The sequence below is a fragment of the Vulpes vulpes genome, chromosome 12 (genome assembly GCF_048418805.1).
Source record: "Vulpes vulpes isolate BD-2025 chromosome 12, VulVul3, whole genome shotgun sequence".
Classification (NCBI taxonomy): domain Eukaryota; kingdom Metazoa; phylum Chordata; class Mammalia; order Carnivora; family Canidae; genus Vulpes; species Vulpes vulpes.
Genome location: NC_132791.1, coordinates 55,626,986 through 55,648,391, shown reverse-complemented (window position 1 = coordinate 55,648,391; position 21,406 = coordinate 55,626,986). Strand labels below are relative to the sequence as shown.

Below are 21,406 nucleotides of genomic sequence, written 5' to 3'. Positions count from 1 at the left end.
TGAATATTTTTAAATGAATGAAATATTTATTTTGCAAGTAAGAGAGGCAGCCAAAAGGTCGGGAAGGAGGATCAGGAATGATTTGGTCAGGGAAAATTACTGAAAGAAATTGTCATATTGTCATAGAATCTATTATGTTGTCTTTTTCATGTTTTCAGTGTTTATATTATTTGGATCCCACTAGTTTTCTTGAGCATCTGCCGTACACATGGCAGTGCATTGTGCTGCCTAATCCAATTGATCCAGTAAGACTGTACTCTAAATGTACTGGCAGCTGAAGTCAATTTTATACATAATGAATATGAAGTTTTTAACTCTTAAATCTTAATAATATAATGTCTTATTTTCACTTCAGGCTATATTTGAGCATATACCTTCTACTTACATAAGAAACTGGTATAAACCAATTAACACTGAACAATGCAGAATGGCCCTCCTTCTATTTGTTGGAAGGTCATCGAGTTTTAGCTTCTATCAAATAGCACTCCAAGTTGCCCTGAAGGTTACTATAGGAATATCAGTGATTATCACTAAAAATTGTCATGTAGCCAAAAGTCCATTATTACAAAAGTGTATGTCATTCTTTAAATAAAATATCATAATTTTGCCCTGTCAAAAATTCCAAAATAACAGAAGTAAAACCAGTGAATCACCGGAATTAGAAATTAGTAAAAGTTTCTTGTGCATACACCAAAAGACAATTTGAGAACTGGGAGCACTCAAACCAAAATATAGAAAGAAGCTCAGGGGTATATTTTTATAAAGGAGCTTATGTAGTGGGAAGGCAGTGACTGTTTATTCTTCAATGATTAATTATTAGAATATTTTTTAAGTGATAGGGCATCGTTCAGTGGTTACCTCATATCAATTTTGGGAAATAGTTCAAGTTTTGCTTATGGCATATAAGGTAATGAGCAAGAAATGACCCAGATCTAGTTAGTATTGCCCAAGAAGCTCAATTAAGTTTTGTTTGTATGCCTAACTGGTTTTGTCAGCTCAGAGAATTTTCAGGGCTGGTCACTGTTTGTTTTTTATTTTAACAACCCCAGTCCTTATCTGCCCCATTTTTCTGCCTTTTCCATTAGTGGATTGCATGATGTCTATAGAGAATTAGAACAATTGTGATGAATCTTTCATGAAGTTAAATGACTGGTTGCTTGAATTTGGGAAAATGGAAATAAAAAATTAGCAGCAATAAGAAAGACCATCTTTGAGTTTAACTTTAGCACCTTTAGTTAAGTAGGACTCTTCTTGGAGTTTGAAAGCTTTCATAGCTGGAATAAAACCCATGAATTAAAAAATAGATCTTTCCCTCTTTTCTTATTTGGAAAGTGAGGTATAACTTTATGCATTATCAATGTCATGATGAAGTCAATATATTTCCTCCAGTGGTTGCAACACATTCATTGATTGTATTGATGTCTTTCAAAATTGTATGGCAAATACTTTCCTTACATATTCTTGTACAAAGGTCTTCAAAGACTAATTCAGAAGTGATAACCTCCCTCCTTCTTAATGTCTGTTATTAGTTATGATGTGACAATTAAATCACCAGTGAAAGGAGTAGTTAACATGAATGAATGTGTGTGCATGTTTGCAGAGTGGCAACCTCAAAAATCCCTTGATGAAATTCCTCTTTTCCTCTTGTCTTTAACAAACTGTGAGTAGGAGAAAGGTTTAGGAAAGCATGAATACAAAACATTTACTTGACAGTTTACCAAAACTTTTAAAATATCTACAGGGGAAGTGAATTGTTTAAGTTTCAACAGTTCCACTATTATCTTAACTACATATGGTCCCTGACTAATCGTGGATGCATCAGGCTAAATCAGGCAAATAAATGAGCAGTCAAGTTCAGTTATCATTATTTTAGTTTTGTGTTTTTGATGGTGGTATTATTTTATTTATAACAGAGTAATTTTGATATTTGGATTATTTAAACAAACAAGTAGTTGGCGCACTTGGCCGGCTCAGTTGGTAGAGCAAGCGACTCTTGATCTTGAGGTCATGAATTCAAGCCCCATGTTCTGCATGGCATTTACTTAAGAAAAAATGAATAAAAATTTAAAAAAATAATAAACTAAGAAGTGATTACCTGCCATGATACCATTATAAACTGATGTCTCATTACTTTAGTGATTTCTTTCTGATTTTAAATCTCTTTGATATTTGCCTTGGAAAGCATGTGTTCAGAATTTCCCTGCTGCAGTATCTATATCCCATGGTAATTTTCTGTGTTGTCTGAAGTATTTTTAAACTGTAGAGAATATATACTGCTGAGAAAACTTCACCACATATAAAAGTTAGTATCTAGAAGCTATTTTCTGTGTTGTCTGACGGGTTTTTTTGTGTTGTTTTTTTTTTAAACTAAAATAGCTAACAAAATGAAATGTAACAGGAAGAGAATTACCAGTTTTAATGATACAGACTGCCCATGGGATTTCAATCAAGATTCAACTAGCTAATTAAACAGAGGCAAACCATACAAAGCATTAGTAAGAGATGAAATGAAAATGTATCAGATTATTTATGGCAGGATTCTTTAGGTTGCCAGTTAAGTTACACAACTAAACTACCTGAAACAGAAGAGGACCTACTGTCCCTTGGAAACTGGAAAATCTGCGAGATCTGGCCTTCATTACTGCTCAGTGCTGTGTTCATTGTTATCAACAGCATTGTTGTTTCTTATATCACTTATCTGCCCTTGTGTGGGTGTCAAGTTCTGCTTTTCTTTCTGTAGAATTATAATTGTGCAAAATGTGTACCAATGGCCAAAGGGAATCATTTTTGCTATCAAGAGAGATCCTGCCCATGAATGAAGCAAATCTGGAATAAACCATTTATAACAAAGTATATTAATTGGCTACACTGTGACTTGTATTCCTGTTTAGGAAAGGTGAGGATCATGTGAAATAAAAGGAAAAGCAAAAATTTTTTTACCAGTTTGATCATGTTTAAGTATACCATTCAATAGTGACTTTAGGTACTTCATGTAAGTGGACTCATACATAATTTGTCTTTGTAACTAGCTTATTTCACTTAGTATGATGTCCTCAAGGTTCATATATGTTGTAACATGTGACAGGATTGATTTCAAAAGGAAAAGACATCTTAAGGTTTTTTAAGTTACTTTAAAAGGCTATCCAAGAACACATACCCTCAAGCAACTGAAATTCATGAAATAAACATAAAGAAAGTCTATGAGACTGACGATAGCTGGAAAATGCACTGCTCAGTTAACATCTTTTAAATTCAAGTTCATTTAGAACATTGGGCTTACCAAGAAAAAAAGACAACATCACATCTGCATCCTTTAAACATCCTTGCTGCTTTTAGTGTCACTTGGGGTGATTTCTTAAGAAAACAAAGAAATAAAATATTTAAAATTTTTTGCATGTCATTTTTTTAAAAGATTAATTTATTTATTTTAGCGGAGGAGGGGCAAAGAGAGTCTCAACAGTAGATTCTGTGATAACCTCAGAGCCTGACTAGAAGCTCTATCCCACAACCCCAAGATCAGGACCTGAGCTCAAACCAAGAGTCTAACATTCAACCAACTGTACCACCCAGGCACCCCTGCATGTGATTTTAATTAAATCCTTTATTTTGAGATAAATACTATGTACAGAAGTACACAGTTATTGACTTGTGTACTTCTGTAAAAATTCATATATATATATATATATTACAAAGAAATTCCATGTATCCCATAACGAGTTTTCCCCAGTGGCAAAATCTTGCAAAAGTGTAGTTAAAACATCACAACCGGGATATTGACTTTTATGTATTCTACTGATCAATTCAGATTACCCCAGTTTTCCTTGAATTTATTTTTGTGTGTGGGTATGTGTGGGTAGGTACACACATGTGTATTTGGTTTCCTGCAATTTTATCAATGTTGGACACTGAATTTTTAGTTTGTGGATTAGATGTAGCTACTTCCAAAGTACTACTGTTTTCATTAATCTTAGTAGTATTAAGAATATTATTTTATGCTCCTAACTTTATGTGACAGACATATATAGATGATATAAGGAAGAGCATATCTTATCATACGTAAACTAGATCTTTGCATTCAACAACTTACTCAAGCTGTATCCTTTACATTTTTGTCATTCACTCTATGCTTATAGAATGATATATGAATATTTTCCCCAAACTTATTTCTTCTCTTTAATATTTAGAATTAGGTACAATTTTTTTTAAGATTTTATTTTTAAGCATGTAAGATTTTGTTTTAAGTAACTCATTATGGGGCTCAAACTCACAATCCTGAGACAAGAGTCACCTGCTCTACCAACCGAGCCAGGTAGGCACTCTGTTTTGAAACCAAACAGTTTTTTTTTTTTTAACCAAACAGTTTTCATTATGGTATTATCACTAGAGAAGTGGAAAATACTTTAAGAACTTTATTTATTTATTATTTTCCCTTAATATTTGAAGATAATAATTGAGGGAAAATAATAGTGTTAATTTGAAAATTCACTGTTTTGCCTATACCTTCATATTTACTGGTTTTATAGAATAAAAAGAAAGATCATTAGGCATTTGCTTTAAGGGTAATAAGTCCCCATTTAGTTATGTAGTATTGTTTAAATCATAGAAAATATTTACAAATTTTCTTAGGTATACGTTTGCCATTATATTTTACACCATTTTAATGATTTATTATTTCTTTTTCGCTTTCATAAATTATTCTATTTTGCAAAGTCTGTACTTCATGGAACAGGAGTGTCTTTTTTCTACAAATTCTTCTTAATCTCATTTATAGGAAGAGATTCAAAGAGAATTTTCTAAGTTAGAACATCCTTTCTCTTAACAATAAATGAAGTGGCATAAGGAGAAAAAAGAAAATACACTAAATTAAAATAGCTTCTTTGCACAAATAAAGTAAGGAAATTTTCTCCTTAACAGAGAAAAAAATTAATGTAACTATTTTCTTAATAGAGAACGTGAAAGATGTTCACGAACAGATGTCTAATAATGCCATGGACTCTAATTTCTCCTTCATTTCAACAGAGACTCCATAAAGACAATTCAGCCATTTAGTTCTTAGATGATAATCTGAGGTCAAATTATGGCTACACTGAGCATATTTGAATTATTTTTAAAGGAAAACTTATGGTCATTCTCAATTGCTCACTTATTCATCTACACTAATGATAGTAAAAACAAAAAATACAGTAATAATACTTATTATCTCTTATTAATAGCAGTTACTATATACCAATTACTCTTCTAAGTAATTTCTCTAATCCTTTGTAACTATTTCTATCCCATGTTTTTAAAAATCATTTATTTATTTGAGAGAAAGAGAGTGTGAGCTGGAGAGGGGCAAAGGAAGATGGAGAAAGAATCTCAAGCAGATTCCCCCTGAACGCAAAGCCCCACATGGCATTTGGTCCCAGGACCCTGAGATCATGACCTGAGCTGAAATATAGAGTTGGCCACTTAACTAAATACCCAGGCACCCCTCTGTTCTATTTTTTTAAACTTTCCTACTTTCTTTTTTTTTTGAGATTTTATTTTTTTTAAGTAATCTCCTCACCTAACATGGCGTTCGAACTGAAAACCCTGAGATCAAGAGTTGCATATTCCCCTGACTCAACCAAACAGGTGACCCTAAGTTTTCCTACTTTCCATCTTTTCCATCCCTTACTGAGCTTTTCATGATGTCTCTTCTTTTCCTTTCCTTCTGATTTTGTTTTCATGTCTGTGATAGTTTGTTATTCTTTATTTCTTAGCTCTGTGAACTGACATTTCATTTCTCCATCACATCTCTGATATATTTTATTTCTACTTTGTTATTTTCAAAGATAGAAGAAAGTGCTTATACTTTTAAAACACTTCCTTAAATGTTGCCCTCAGTTCCATGGCTTCTGTTTTTTGGTGGGGTCGAAGGGGGAGGGCAGAGGCTAGCTTTTCATGTGGCCTTTTTTTTTTTTATAGAAACTTTGTGTTAATCTGTACTGTGTTCCTTTTCTTAGAAAACATACTTATCTCTGGAAAAATTACTCTTCCCTGGACAAACCCTTCACCATAGATTTATTTTGGCAGAGAGGTTTGTTACGGTTTTAGGCTTGCTAATTTCCTTTATTATTTTTTTTTTCTGTAAAGATTTTACTTATTTGAGAAGGAGAAAGAGAGAGAGCACAGGAGCAGGGGGAGGGGGAGGGGTAAACTCCCCACTGATCAGGGAGCCAGATGTGGGGCTCAGTCCTAGGACCTGGAGATCATGACCTGAGCCCAAAGCAGATGCTTTACCAATCGAGCCATTATTTGGCCCTCCCAGATCTCAGCTCTTGCACCCATAGTTGCACAGAATACATTTTACATCCTACATTATCAGACTGTGTATTATTCCTGGTTATTTCTGTGGTTTTCTGTCCTTTGGGTCCTTTGCCCTGACATTGCTCTGTTTGGCCTTCTGTCCTCACTTGTTTCCAGATTACCCTGCTCAACCTCATCAGCTTTCGGAAAACATATGCATATTTTGATGACTATGTATGTATGTATTATTCCTGTCTTTTCATTTTAAAAGATGGAGTTTGCTGTATATTATTTTTAGCATTCGCTGTGTCTTTTAAAAATAGTCTTATGGAGGTATAATTTACATTCTACAGAAGTCTCCCCCGTAAATGTACATTTTAGTGGTATTTGGTGGTATTTAGTAAATTTATACAGTTGTACAATTAACAGATCTAGTTTTCAGAGCTTTGCATTGCCCCAAAAGCTATTTTGTGCCTGTTTGCAGTCAACTCCTTACTGTTTCTTTGAAGATTTAATTTCTAAAATGGAAGTCCCACCCAAATGGGGTGGAAATAGTTGAAGCACTAGAGTTTTTCGGGACACACTGATGTTAATTGCTGATGTGATTTTGTTGGTGTGAAATGATTTTTCCCTCCCAGTGTAATTCTCTGGAAGTAGCATGAAATCAATAGAAAGTTCTATAAAGAAGAAGTCCACCTATATTAGAGGTTCTGAGTTATTCAAACAAACTAATATAATCTTAAAAGTAAATTTTACACTGTTTCTTAAGACAATTTTGCCTCATTCAAAATTTAATGTGATAAGTAACAAAAACTGGCTACTTATTCCAGTTGTACTTGTGATCTCTTATATCTCACTTGACCCTTGTTAAATCACTTAACCCTCATGAATCCCAGTTTCCTGAAATTTCCACAATTAATTTATCTTTCTTAAAGTAAAATGTTGAGCTTTCTTGTTAGAATATGCCTTAAGGGGCACCTGGGTGGCTTAGTGGTTGAGCGTCTTCCTTTGGCTCACGTCCTGATCCTAGGGATCTAGGATTGAGTCCTGCATCAAGCTTCCCGGAGGGAGCCTGCTTCTCCCTCTGCCTGTGTTTCTGCCTCTCTCTCTCTTTCTTATGAATAATTTTTTTAAAAAAAGATGCTTTAATGGCATGTTTGATACATTGAGTGCATGTAGCCAAATTATAACTGTTTCTAAGCATTTCTAGAGATGATCAAAGATGAAGCAGGCCAAGGAAAGGGTGCCACTCTCCTTGGAAAACTCCTAGTGAAAAAGAACAGCCTCAGGAGGAGATTGGCAAATCCTTGAACTGTTACTTATGCACAGCTATCATTTACTGAGTATTATATATATATATATAAATATAATATATATAAATATATATTTTATGGAGCAACATTTTTTAAAAAAGATTTATTTATTCATGAGAGACAGAGAGAGAGAGAGGCAGAGACATAGGCAGAGGGAGAAGCAGGCTCCCTACAAGGTGCCCAAAGTGGGACTCAATCCCAGGACCCTGGGATCACGACCTGAGCCAAAGGCAGGCACTCAACCGCTGAGCCACCCAGGTGTCCCTGGAGCAACATTTTAATATACATTGTGTTGGTTGGCATTTTCCCTTTTATAGATAAGGAGGCAGAGATTTAGACAGATTAGCCAAGAAATGGCTTAGAAATTGTGGGACCAGTACTCAAACCCAGATCAGGCTTACTCCATAGCCAGGCTCTTAAGCATTCTTACATTTATGCTGTATCCTTAGACCTCCCTACATTTAAAAATAGAAAATTTGGATATGTTCTATGGTTTTCCATGGAGAACGTGATATAAATGCAAGACATTTTCATTAGTGAACCTCCTGGGTTGTGTATGAATACACTATTTTCAAGGATTGCCCCATCACTATCTTTATCTATTTGTAATATTAAAGTTATCAAATTGTACAGTATTAATCACTTTAATAGCACTAAAAAAGCAAAATAAGTCAACTTTACAGTTTTATCTGAGCATTGTTTCCTGTTTAATTTAGTATCGTCCCTTTTTCTTAGTACTGTAAAGTATGCCTAAAGAAAGAATAGTTTCATATAGCCAATACCTTTCACAGATAGTATAATTAGTAGTTCATATGTGATCAGAAATATATTTTTTAACTTCTTGCATGCAAAGAAATAAAAATCTGGAAAATTATATAAAGTAAAATATTGAAAGCAATTTCAGGTAAAAAAATACCACTGCAAATTATGGATTAAATTTCATTTATCATCGAACAGATGTTAAAATAAAAATTAGTATGTATTTTGAAAAAAAATATTGGATGCAGTTGAACTATTGTGTCTTGAATCAAGTCCAAAATCCTTCTCTAAATATCTATTGTTATATTCTTCTGATAGTGATTTGAAAATGTGAGTATCTCAGTTGAAATACCAGAGATAAAGAATCTGCTATAGTATTGGTCTTATTCTATTAGAGTGACATTCTTTAGGAAAACTTATGTGATTTATCTCCCTTCCTCTATGTCTCTCTCTTCCCCCCCTCCTCCCACCCCTCCACCCACGTATCCGCACATATTTATATACATACATATCAGGAAAACCTCCCTAATTCTCCATGTATGTTTATAATAGTTTCAAAATAAAATCTCCTGTTAATTGGAGTATAACAGACAAACATATCTTAAGTAACAATTCAGGGAATGTTCACAAATCGAATACCTACCTGGCACCATGACCTACATCAACAAATAGAATATTGACAGCACTTCAGAGCTCCCCACCCCCTTTCTTGAATTTTTTTTTAAGATTTTATTTATTTATTCGTGACAGACACAGAGAGAGAGAGAGAGAGAGAGGCAGAGACACAGGCAGAGGGAGAAGCAGGCTTCATGCAGGGAGCCTGACTCGATCCTGAGTCTCCAGGATCACACCCCGGGCTGAAGGCGGCACTAAACTGCTGGGCCACTGGGGCTGCCCCCTTTCTTGAATTTTTATTACTATTCTAAAAGCTAATAGCATAAGTTAGCTTTACCTGTTTCTGAATTCCATGTAAACAGAATCAAACAAAATGTCTTCTTTTTATACAGATTGTTTCATGGTGAGATTTGTCCACATTGTACTATTTCAGTTATTTTAACTCATGTATTATTTACCATTATGTGAATACACATTTATTTATGCTACTCTTAATACACATTTGGTTTGTTTTCAGTTGGGTGTTTTTTGAATGATGCTGCTATGAAAATTCATATACATATATATTTTTAGGTGTATGTATGGATATATTTATATTGGGTATATATCTAAGTGTAGAAATATTCACTATGGGAATGTATATGGTCATTTTAGTTGATAAATTTTCCATAGTGGTTGAACCAAGTTATATTCTCATCACCCATGTATGAGTGTTGGATATCCTGGCACAGTATTATACATCTACATCTATCCATGTAGTTTTAGCATTCTTACAGATCAGTAATGTTACCACATTATAACTTTAAATTGCATTACCCTGATGATGAATGACCTACAGAATGTTCTTGTATGTTTATTGGGCATTTGCATATTCTCATTTGTGAAGCGCTCATTCAGGCCTGCCCCCCCCCCCCCCATTTTCAGCTGGGTTTGTCCTTCCTCACTAATATGTGCAGGTTCATTGCATATTCTAGGTTTTAGACCTTTTTGGTAAACTCTGTTAAAGATATCTTCTCCCACTCTATAGTTTACCTTTTATAATCTCTTAATGATGATTTCGATGAAAAGTTATTAATTTTAATGTGGTCCAATTTATCAGTCCGTTTTTATGTCATATTTAAGAATTCTATAGCTAACCAAAAGTCATGCAGGTATTTTCTTATGTTAACTTTTAGGAATTTATTTTATTTTTTTACTTTTTATATTTATATCAACAGTCCATCTGGGTTGGATTGTTTTTGCAGGCAAGGGGAGGTACGGGGCCAGTTTTTACTTTTTTCTGCATGAATATCCAACTGACCTTGCATTGCTGATGGAAAAGACCCACCCTTTCTCTACTCTCCATTATCTTATTTGTCATAAATCAAGTGATGTTGTAAGTAATGTGTAGGTTTATTTATGGATTATTTTGGTCCTTTGTTCTATTTGTTTAACCTGGTACCAGTATCATACTATCTAAATTTCTAAAGTTTTTAAATCATGATGTATCTTTTAAAAATTTTTATTTATTTAGTTAGTTAGTTAGTTAGTTAGTTAGTTAGTTAGTTAGTTATGAGAGAGAGCATGAGCAGGGGGAAGGAAGAGGAAGAAAACGGAGAAGCAATCTCCCTGCTGAGCAAGGAGCCCAATTTGGGGTTCGATCCCAGAACCCTGGGATCATGACCTGAGCAAAGGCAGATGCTTAACTGACTAAGCCACCCAGGCACCTGTGGTATGTCTTTTTTTATATTGTCTTAAATATCTTTGACTTTCCATTTTTATATAAATTTTAGAATCAACCTGTTAATATCAAAAGCCACATACTCTTCTTAAAAGAGTGAGATTGGTATTGAATTGCATTGACCTGTACATCCAATTGAAAAGAACTGGCATTTCACAGTATATTTTAAGCAAACATTTGCAAATATAATCCAGCCATATATAAAGAGGATTAACTATCAGGATCATGATGGGTTTAGTCAGGGAATACAATGGTTATTTAGTGTTGGAAATTCAATTAGTAATTCACTGTAACAGGAAAAAAAAAAGACATCACATAATCTTCTCAATGGATGCAGAAAAAAACCTTTGATCAACTTGAAGTGTCGTTCATGATAAAAGCTCTTAACAAATTCGAAATCAAAATGAACTTACTTAGTGCCTTAAAGAGAGATATTGACAACTTCCTCTCTGTGTCTGGGATTGGAACAGGGTTGTGCTATACCACATTTTACTCAAGATCCTGGCCCAAAGTAAGGAAACTAACTCAGAATTGTTACTTCTCAGCTGACTTCTGAACAGTCGGAATCCCAAAAGACGAGAAGGGAAAGCTGCCAATCTAGAAGCTGGCACATTGTCATATCTAGTGTGGTATCTTAGCTCAAGTAGTGACAGAATCATGCAGACTCAAGAGAAAGGGGCATAGATCCCATCGCTCAAAGTGGGGAGTGTCAGAGAATCTATCACCACTGTTTGTCCATAAATTCTTATATGTTAGGGATGCCCAGGTTGAGCGCCTGCCTTTGGCTCAGGGTTTGGTCCCAGGATCCAGAATCATTGGGCTCTCTCTGCCTGTGTCTCTGCCTCTCTCTCTCTCTTTCTCTCTCTCTTTCTCTCTCTCTCATGAATAAATAAACTTTTAAAAATCTTTTTTAAAAAATCTTACATATTAGAAGCTAGTCATTTTTATAATAAAACTTGAGCTCTAACTTGATTGGGATAAACTGGAGCTCTAGCTTGACTGAATAGAAAATAGTCATTAATTTACTTCCTTGGGTGTTCCTAGGCTGTAGTCTGCTGCTTTTCAGCATGGGTGTTGTTGTGGAAAATTTTGTGACAACTTTCATTCTTTTCCTCCTTATAGCCGAAGTAGGTTTTGTTTATTTATTTTGTTCTTTTTTCTCTTGGCCTCATTGCACACAGATATATATCTGCCTTTACTATAAGAAAAATATGTCCCTCAGATATATTTTACATATGTAATCTTTAATATATGTCCATGTGTATTGCATATATATTCAAGCTTTTGAATGCATATAAATATATATAGTGATATATGTGTATGTATATATATACACACAACGATTTGTATCTCCAAACTTTTTTTTTTAAGATTTATTTACTTATTTTAGAGAGAGAGAAAGCATGCATGAGCAAGGGGAGGGAAAAGGAGAGGTAGAGAGAGAATCTCAAGCACACTTCGTTGAGTGTAGAGGGTCGATCCCACTACCCTGAGATCATGACCTGAGCCAAAATCAAGACTCAGATGCTTAACTGACTGAACCACCCAGGCATCCCTATATCTCCAAACTTTTAACCTCTCTTTTCTGTTTCCATTATTTCACTAAATTTTCTCAAGTCTCTTCCTCCTATGTTTCCCACAAGTCTTTCTCTTGGTTCTTGTAATGTGACTGTCTTTCATTTTATTTATCTTCTTTAAGCCCATGTTTTATTTCTCTTATTTTATGCATACTGTATTTTCTTTTAATTTGTTTGACTTGTCTATAACTTTTACTTGCTTTGGATATGTGTTCTTAAATTTGCAATACTCTTTTCTTCCTGATTCATTGATATTCTTACAGATATCTCATGTTGCTGCTGTGCTGCTGGTAGTTCTCCTTCACTTCTTCCTCCTCCTCCTTTTCTATCTCCATTGGCATGTCTCTTGAATGGATGTGATGGAGGTTTCTTTATTGACAGACAGTGAAGGAAGAGTCAGCTGGCCTTTTCTTTGAAATGTGATCTCATAACTCTCCATTTTTCCTCATTCTGTTTCTACCTGAGATAATGAACTTGGTCTAGACTAGTAGAGAAAGTTTCTGGCTCATAAGGATGTCAAGCATGTCTAATTTCAGACATGATCCTTTAGATAAGTAGTGTTGATCAATATAATTTCTGTTCTACCTTACCTTAACACGTACTTACTCTGTAAAGATTGCATATCAGAATGCTCAATAAAACTTACGTCTTCACTGGGTCTGTCATTCCAAGCTATACAGCAGAGTAAAGCCTCTATTTTGGGAAACCCATGCTCTATCCACCCTGCCTCTCCCTTGCAATGATCCCTTATGGGATTTGGAGTATATTCAATTCTTATTTTTTTATATTTTGGGTTGATTTCAAAAGGAATAGAGGGATAAAGATTCTTCAAAATATATGCTGGAGGTTACTGTGAAGTATTTGTGTATTACAGGAGGTTGGTTTGCAGTGTTTAAGCATATGAATTTAACATTTTAAGACTATTTTCATTTATTTTAAATGCCAATTTTACAAGTCATTTTTGTTAGGAAATATCATATAATGAATTTCTATTAAGTATTTTCATTTAAATGCTTTCATTTATTGCTTTATTTCTTTTTAAATTTATTCTAATATCTTGATTTCTCTTACTTTTCAGATGCAGCAACTGTTCCATGAAAATTATGAACACAATCGGAAGGGTTACATCCAAGACCTTCACAATAGCAAAATCCATGCAGCCATAACACTCCACCCTAACAAACGGCCAGCCTACCAATACAGGCTTCATAATTACATGCTCAGCCGCAAAATTTCTGAACTTCGCTACCGCACTATCCAGCTCCACCGGGAGAGTGCTTTGATGAGTAAGCTCAGTAATAGTGAAGTGAGCAAAGAGGACCAGCAGCTGGGAGTGATGCCTTCTTTCAACCACTTCCAGCCTCGGGATAGAGATGAAGTGATAGAATGGGAGTTCCTAATGGGAAAACTCCTTTACTCAGCATCTGAGAACCAGCCTCCTCGGCAGAACATCAACAGCATCCTCAGAACAGCACTGGATGACACTGTCCTACAGGTGATGGAGATGATCAATGAAAATGCCAAAAGTAGAGGACGGCTCATTGACTTCAAGGAAATTCAGTATGGCTACCGCAGGGTTGATCCCATGCATGGAGTGGAGTACATTTTGGATTTACTCCTCTTATATAAAAGACACAAGGGGAGGAAACTAACCGTGCCAGTGAGACGTCATGCCTATCTTCAGCAGTTGTTCAGCAAGCCTTTCTTCAGAGAAACTGAAGAGCTAGATGTCAACAGTCTTGTGGAGAGTATTAACAGTGACACTCAGTCATTCTCCTTTATATCTAATTCCTTAAAGATACTGTCTTCTTTTCAGGGTGCCAAAGAAATGGAAGGGCACCATGAAAAGAAGATACACATTCTTGTTCCTCTTGTTGGAAGGTACGACATTTTCTTGAGATTCATGGACAACTTTGAAAAAACTTGTCTTATTCCAAAGCAGAACGTAAAGCTGGTCATCACCCTTTTCAGTAGGGATTCTGGCCAAGATTCCAACAAGCATATTGAGCTGATCAAAGAATATCAAAACAGGTACCCTAATGCAGAAATGACCTTGATCCCCATGAAGGGAGAGTTTTCCAGAGGTCTTGGTCTTGAAATGGCTTCTTCCCAGTTTGACAATGATACTTTGCTGCTATTTTGTGATGTTGACTTGATCTTCAGAGGAGACTTTCTCCAACGATGTAGAGACAATACTATTCAGGGACAACAGGTGTACTATCCCATCATCTTTAGCCAGTATGACCCAAAGGTAACCAATGGGGGAAATCCTCCCACTGATGATGACTTTGTCTTCTCAAAGAAGACAGGATTTTGGAGAGACTATGGATATGGAATTACCTGTATTTATAAAAGTGATCTTCTGGGGGCAGGTGGATTTGATACCTCAATACAAGGCTGGGGACTGGAAGATGTAGATCTCTATAATAAAGTCATTCTATCTGGCTTAAGGCCTTTCAGAAGCCAAGAAGTGGGAGTGGTGCATATTTTCCACCCAGTTCATTGTGACCCTAACTTGGATCCTAAGCAGTATAAAATGTGCTTAGGATCCAAGGCAAGTACTTTTGCCTCAACCATGCAACTGGCTGAACTCTGGTTAGAAAAACATTTGGGTGTCAGGTATAATCGAACTCTCTCCTGACAGTCCAGGCAACACATATTGCCTTTTTAAAGGGGAGTTTACCTCATTGTTGGTTGTTGTTATTTTTATTTTATTATTGTTATTTTTATTATTATAATTATTATTGTTATAATTTTATTTTGTTATCCTGGTCTTAAACTACTCTTGGTTGTCTTCCAAAGAGTGTTGACCTCAAGCAAGAAGAGTCTGCAGTTCACTGATATTTCAGATTTCTACTGAAGTCAATTATGTATACTTTTTATCTATCTTTGTTTGAGATTGAGTTAAATCATGGCAATCAAATGACTTTTGAAGCTCATTCATCATAAGAGACAGCTTAGAAGAATGTTCTCTTGGGGCTTAAAGATGCAATATCGACTTTTATTTTGTTTGTTAAATTCAATGTGATGCAAATATTTACTGGTGAAAGGTACCACAAAAGTGCTTTATGCTTCCTATGGGGAAGGGACTCTGTAACATAAACTTGAGTTTTGTAATTTATACAAGGACTTAAATATATAGACAATAATTTTCTTCATCTTTAGAATTTTTAACGTAAATGAACACTTATGATTGTATGTTTATTTTTTAAAAAAAAGTTTTAAAAATTGAGGAGTTCTGTTCCACAGGCAACCGGTACTGGCTACCCTGGTCTTCTGACAATTATGTACTCCTCACAACTGTCTGCTATAAATGCGAACGAACTTTATTTTCTCAAGGAAATATGATTTAATTAAATATTCATGTACATTTTAGAAGCTTTATGAAACAATGTCCTTCATTTGCTGGCAAGAAGAGAAAATATGACAGAACCTGGTGATTTATAATAAAACACAGGTATAACAGTAATCTTTTTCAAAAACCCTGAAGAGGTTGTGTTGTTTCCTTTCAATCATACCCGATGTATTTCTTGGCAGTCATACTCATCAAAATGTGCTTGCTCCACAGACTTGAAAGAGTCCATAAGGGATTATGGGCATACTGTTTGTATTATTATGATTTAAATCCTGGCTGTCACAACTGATGAAAACGAGTAGTTTCTTTAGTCAAAACTTTACATTCCAGGAGAAACATTCCTCCTCAGTCTCTTCAGCTTTGTGATCAAACTCAACCAAGAACAGGTCAGAAACTGCCTTTAATTTGGGTTAATTTGTGTTTTCACAAAATGTAGCAGATTGTACATACTGCTCAGAACTTTGATTTTCTTTTTTCATATAACAGGACTAAAATTTGCATTAAAGTTGACTTGAAGGTTGTTTTTGGAAATTGCTACCATTATTTGGAACTGAATGTCAGGAGGCCATAGAACATTTGCCTTAGTGATGAGTTTTGTACAGGGTAACAAGACAGTCTTTTAGTGAGGACATTTGGGGAGCCTCAAAGAAAAAATAACATTGCTTAATGTTGTGGCAAATATGACACTCTTCCTGACTATAACATATAATCTTAATAATGTCACATTCATTAGAAAGGAATTGATGGCACTTTTAGGCATTAAAAATCTTGACAGGGCCAGCAATTCAGAATTGATCTCTGCTCTAACATTTTCTCAGCCTTCATAAACCTTTACGTTAATAGTTTATTTTCCTACATTATGTGGTTTACCTCTTTTAACAGTTTTTTTTTCCTGAATATATTAGCATGCAGTAAAGATAGTCATTTGGGAAGATCTACTGCAAACTAATAATTATTAATGATCTCATTAATGAAGAAAAAAATGGCAGGCTGCTCTTTTCTTTACCTTAAGAGAGCTGAAAAACAGCCCGAGTCTTGAGGCAACTACCTAGGGATGAAGTGGCATTCCCCGTAATACTCGGGAAATTTTACCAATGAAACAAGGTCATCTGAACTTAATTTCATACCTGCATGCTGCCCTTAAACTAATGTAAGTGCATTTTTAAGTTATATTTTATAATTCTGCATTAAGCTTTCCTATCATTTTTTTTCAGGCACTGCAATATTTCCTGACTGAAAATTTATTGGAATTATACTAGTGAAATTGAGAGTGTTTTCCTGTCTATGCAGTGTCTATTATTTAAAATCCCTGTAAGGCTGAAGGGTAATACAACATGAATCCAACCTGAAGCATCATATATGTATGTTCTTGCAGTTACCTTATTTAAATGCCTGTGGATGTTCTATTGAAGTGTCACTCTAGTAATAATTCCATCTTATTGATCATCTTCTGTCCATTCACTACCATCCTGTGCATTTTACTTGCATTGTTGTGTAATTCTCACAACAGCTCTCAGAACATTGATATTATTTTCTTCATTTGACAGACACAGAAACTGAGGCCATGAATGATGAAGTAATGTGTCCCGGGTTCACACTCTTGGCATACTCTAGTTGAGATTTAAGCTAACTGTTATCTGAATCAGAAGCAACTGCCTTTCCACTGTAACCCAAGGCCTCTCCACTGTTTGGGTGCTGGAGAAGACAGTGGCAGCGGTCTAGCTGATTCCTTAAACATGTGTGATCCCCCATCCAGTTTATTCTGCTGTATGCTCATTCTGAGCTGTGCTCAATTGCCTGATGTTTTACTCCATTAGAGCCTCTTTAGGCTTTTAATCTGTCTTCCACCACTTGGCTTGCTCCCTCTGTGCAGCAATGTTGTGGAGAAAGGTTTCTTGTATCTGCTTTCTCACAAGTCACTGGACATCCGCCAGCACAACATACACTCTGCATTCCTGATGCCAGCGGCAGCCCTTATCTTAGTGGCTTCAGCCAGCTGAGTACAGAAGCTGTCCACAATTAGTACCACCATGTAATTGCTTGACTGTTTATATCATTTGACCCATACAGACTTGGCCTAAAGCAACTTTGCCAGAGCTGAGATATTTCTGAATCTAAGAGTTGAATCTATGGTGCCTTGTGATAGATGGGGAACTATAGGAATAAAATACCCAAGTGTGTGGACCAATAGTCCAAACAAGAGAATAAATGCTCACTAGAGGGGTAAACTATAAAGCCCCACTGTTTTTAGCATAAGGAAAGTGGAGCCCATCTATCTCCAGTCAGCAACCACATTTCTGGAATTTCACATGGTTGTATTTTCACATTAATCCTGGGCAGTTCCTTCTTCCAATAGGAGGACCCAAAAGATGAGGCTCCTTTCTAATGGCTCAGCTCACCAGGCCTGGTGAGGCCTCACCTGGGACAGAGTTAGGGAATGGCCAAAGCTAGACGTGGACCTAGAAAGAGACTGGTGTCATCCCTCTTTACTTCTCTCTACCCAACAGAAAATATTTTTAAGCAGATGAAATATACCTAGCTGAATCTCAAAGAACCAGTAAAATAGCTGTAGCTCTTGGCCATACTGATGAGATTTATGTAGGAGAAAGAAGGCATCCACATGCTTGAATTCTGTGGCAGAGCTCCCTTTCTTTCCAAACTCCCCCATGCTGCTTTCTGAGTCACAACAAGTCTCCTGCAAGCCCTGGGAACCTATGTTCTTACCCTAGTGATCTCTCTGAGAGGACACTGCTGATAATCTGGGGAATTGTGCGCTTGAGCTCTCATTTGTGCTTGTTTATTGAAGGCATATCTCTTCAGGAAGTAGTCTGTGATTATGGAGATTACAAAGCACATGGGCAAAACAGCGTCCTGAGGGACAGTAAAGATATCTATTATCACTTCATAGTGCTGCTGACTTGTCTGTTTTCCCATCTCCGCTTTTATTAGCATCCTAATCATTGTCAAACATAGAGTACGTGCTGAGTCCAGAAGCCTTCTAGATCCTCAGTGTTTGAGCAGCAGCAACAATAGAGGCAGACTGGGGGATCCAGAATAGATGCCAGTGCAACTCTGCCTCCCTGTGCCCCCCAGCCTCGCTCAGGCGCCAGCTGCACTGCCAATGTAGCTTTGACAGATGGTGGGGATGATGAGACTTCCTTCAGTGGTGATTCATGCCCCCAGGCGGCGACACAGTCACATCTGCAGCAAGCAGCAAACCACCTGGCGCTGGCACAAAGATGCCAGAATTTTCTAGTATTGCCTTCAATTTGACGTCCAATTGTCTGTTTCCCTCTACCTTTCTCATGTCAGAAGCTGCCAAGGGCTATGCCATATTTAGAATTCTCTTCCGTGAAGGATTTTATTTCATTCGATTTTGATCAATATGTATTAATGTCTGTAGGTTGATTTAAAAAGCAGAGATACTGGGTTTTTATTCTCCATCGAGCACAGGTATACACACTTGCTTTTCCATTACCAACTTCAGTCATTATAGGATCAATTCTGATGGAATTGGTGGGTATAAGAATGGGAGGGTAAAAATTTATATAAAATGGACCTATTATATAAAAAGAGAGTCAACAGAAAAAAAAAATAAAAAGTTTTTCTTTTCCTGCAATCCTTGCTCTAATCTGTAATGCTAACTAGTTAGCACATATTTATTGAGAACTTAAGAACAGTGCTCTCAGGTAGAACTCTTACAACTGAAATACGCATCACCTGAAAGCAAACCTGTTGCTACACTCAGGCCTCCTACAGAGCTGCTGTCCATTTCCTTATCAGATCTTTCCCAACTCCTATCCCCTAAATTCCCAGAAACATCACATGTCCTTATTTTATGCAAGTGGGGAGGATATGTATAGGCCGAACAGAATCCTAGATCTGTAGGTGAATTTCAAATACAGAAATAGGAGCCTGTCTTGATTCTTATGTCTTGATTATGGGACCAGTTGTTCAACTTGGCATCAAAGACAACTCAAGGCCAGAAGTTCATATAAAAGTGAAAATAAATACCACAGCATTAGGATTAATAGCATTCTGTAGATAATCTGTTAACTATTCCGTCACTACAATCAGCCTCCAGTTTATTTCCCCTTCCCTCCCATAACCCACCGAAGTGGCTCCAAAGCCTCTTTCTAGAAGAAAAGCCTTGATAGGTAGTTAAGTAAAATGTTAGAGGCATAATAGCACGAAAATGGGGGAGGGAGAAACCAGTGCAGTGTGTATCCTTGAATTATTTTTTTCACTTGCCTCCTAGTTTTCCTGCCATTCTAACATGCTGATAACCTACTTTGCTTTTTAATGTTTTGCTTTACTTTCTTTGCTGGTGGCTTCTTCCCTGTCTCCCCTACTTAGGAACTACTTGATATGAACTATATAAGCTTTAGACTACAGGTCTCTAGTATTGGTTTTGAGAAGTTACAATTGTATAAATCATGAGCTTGAAGGCTGAAGTTAACATACATGTTTCAGCTCTTTTTCAAGAGCAACCCTGGTCTATTTAAAGTCCACCGGAATTTATTTCTCCCCCTTGTTAGCCAATTGGAATCTCAAGGGCATGAATTTTACAAAGCCCCTTGCATATTTGGATTAGTAACTGAAAGAATTTGGAACTCTTTGATGCCCTCCAAGTACTTCCTATTTCTCAATTAATCTCTCCAATATTAAATGCAGTTTGTGCTTTAATGCAAAAAGCATTGCATCAAAATATTTACTGAGCCAATTATTCATTCAGTTAAAAGAGATTTTATGAATAAATCTTAATATCAAAACTTATTCTGCCTTTGCAAACTAAATTTATAATGAAATATATCAATTTGCATAAATCATCGTATTTTTCTGGTCATCCGTTGTTATATAGAATTTAAGAATATCAAATAATTACATGATTTATAGAGTTATCAATATGTTTCCCCAATATCAATAATATTCATATTTTCATTTTCTATGTAAGACAAGCAGAATTCTTCTAAGAAGGCGAAGACTCAGAGCTCAGAAGGGAAAGAAACTGTTACTGCTCACAATCACCCATCCTTTCTTTTACCCCTGACTCTTAGGCAGTGCAGTTGATTTAGAAAAGGGTCCCTTTGCCTCCAAACACTTCTGACATTTGTCACTTCATACAGGAAGCCATTTTTGATAAGGAAGGGGAAAAGTCAAAGTGATTTGACTTTTTATTATATAAAAATATAATAAACATTTTAATATTTATTATAAATAATAAATAATAATGACCTATTATTATGACAGCAACCCAGTCTTGTTCATTTAGTGTTACTCTGCATTGCTACCTGGAAGACATCTCCTTTGAGCTTCATCAACTCTGAAGTAAGTACCATTCCCCATTTTACAGATGAGCCAAAAGGCTTCAGAGAGATTCATTTTGTAAATGTGGTTTTTGAAAACTAGAAAGTGCTTTAGAAATGTCCAGATCCATCTTTGTTTTAAAATAGTATTTAAAGATATTTAGTCTCCATTTGGATAAGATTCCACACTGACTTTTGAAGACCCAAGTTGTGGTTGGTTGAGTTAGTATGTTATAAACTCCAAAAATAAGCAAAATTTTGCTTATGTATGTATCTTCATTGTTACTTCTCTTCTTAAAACTCCAAGTTTTCCAAGCTTACTTAGAATAAAACCTAAACTCCTTACCTCGGCACCATGGCTGGCCCTGGTGCCCCCCCCCACTCTCCTCCTGCCAGTCAGCTGTCTCCTCACTCACACCCTATTGCTTTCTGTTCCCATCATACTGGCCTCTGCTCAGATTTTTTTTTTTTTTAGATTTTATTTATTTATT

At 35.9% G+C, this 21,406-nt stretch overlaps 1 protein-coding gene across 1 annotated transcript in view; it reads left to right on the top strand.

The window, feature by feature from the left end:
• CHSY3 (chondroitin sulfate synthase 3) overlaps nt 1-15,324 on the top strand; it is a 265,713-nt gene extending 250,389 nt beyond the window's left edge. The window contains exon 3 of the mRNA XM_025994981.2: nt 13,333-15,324. Coding sequence (XP_025850766.2) covers nt 13,333-14,895 — 1,563 coding nt within the window. The 3' untranslated portion in view covers nt 14,896-15,324. The remainder of the gene's footprint in view (nt 1-13,332) is intronic.
• The last annotated feature ends 6,082 nt before the right edge of the window (nt 15,325-21,406 follow it).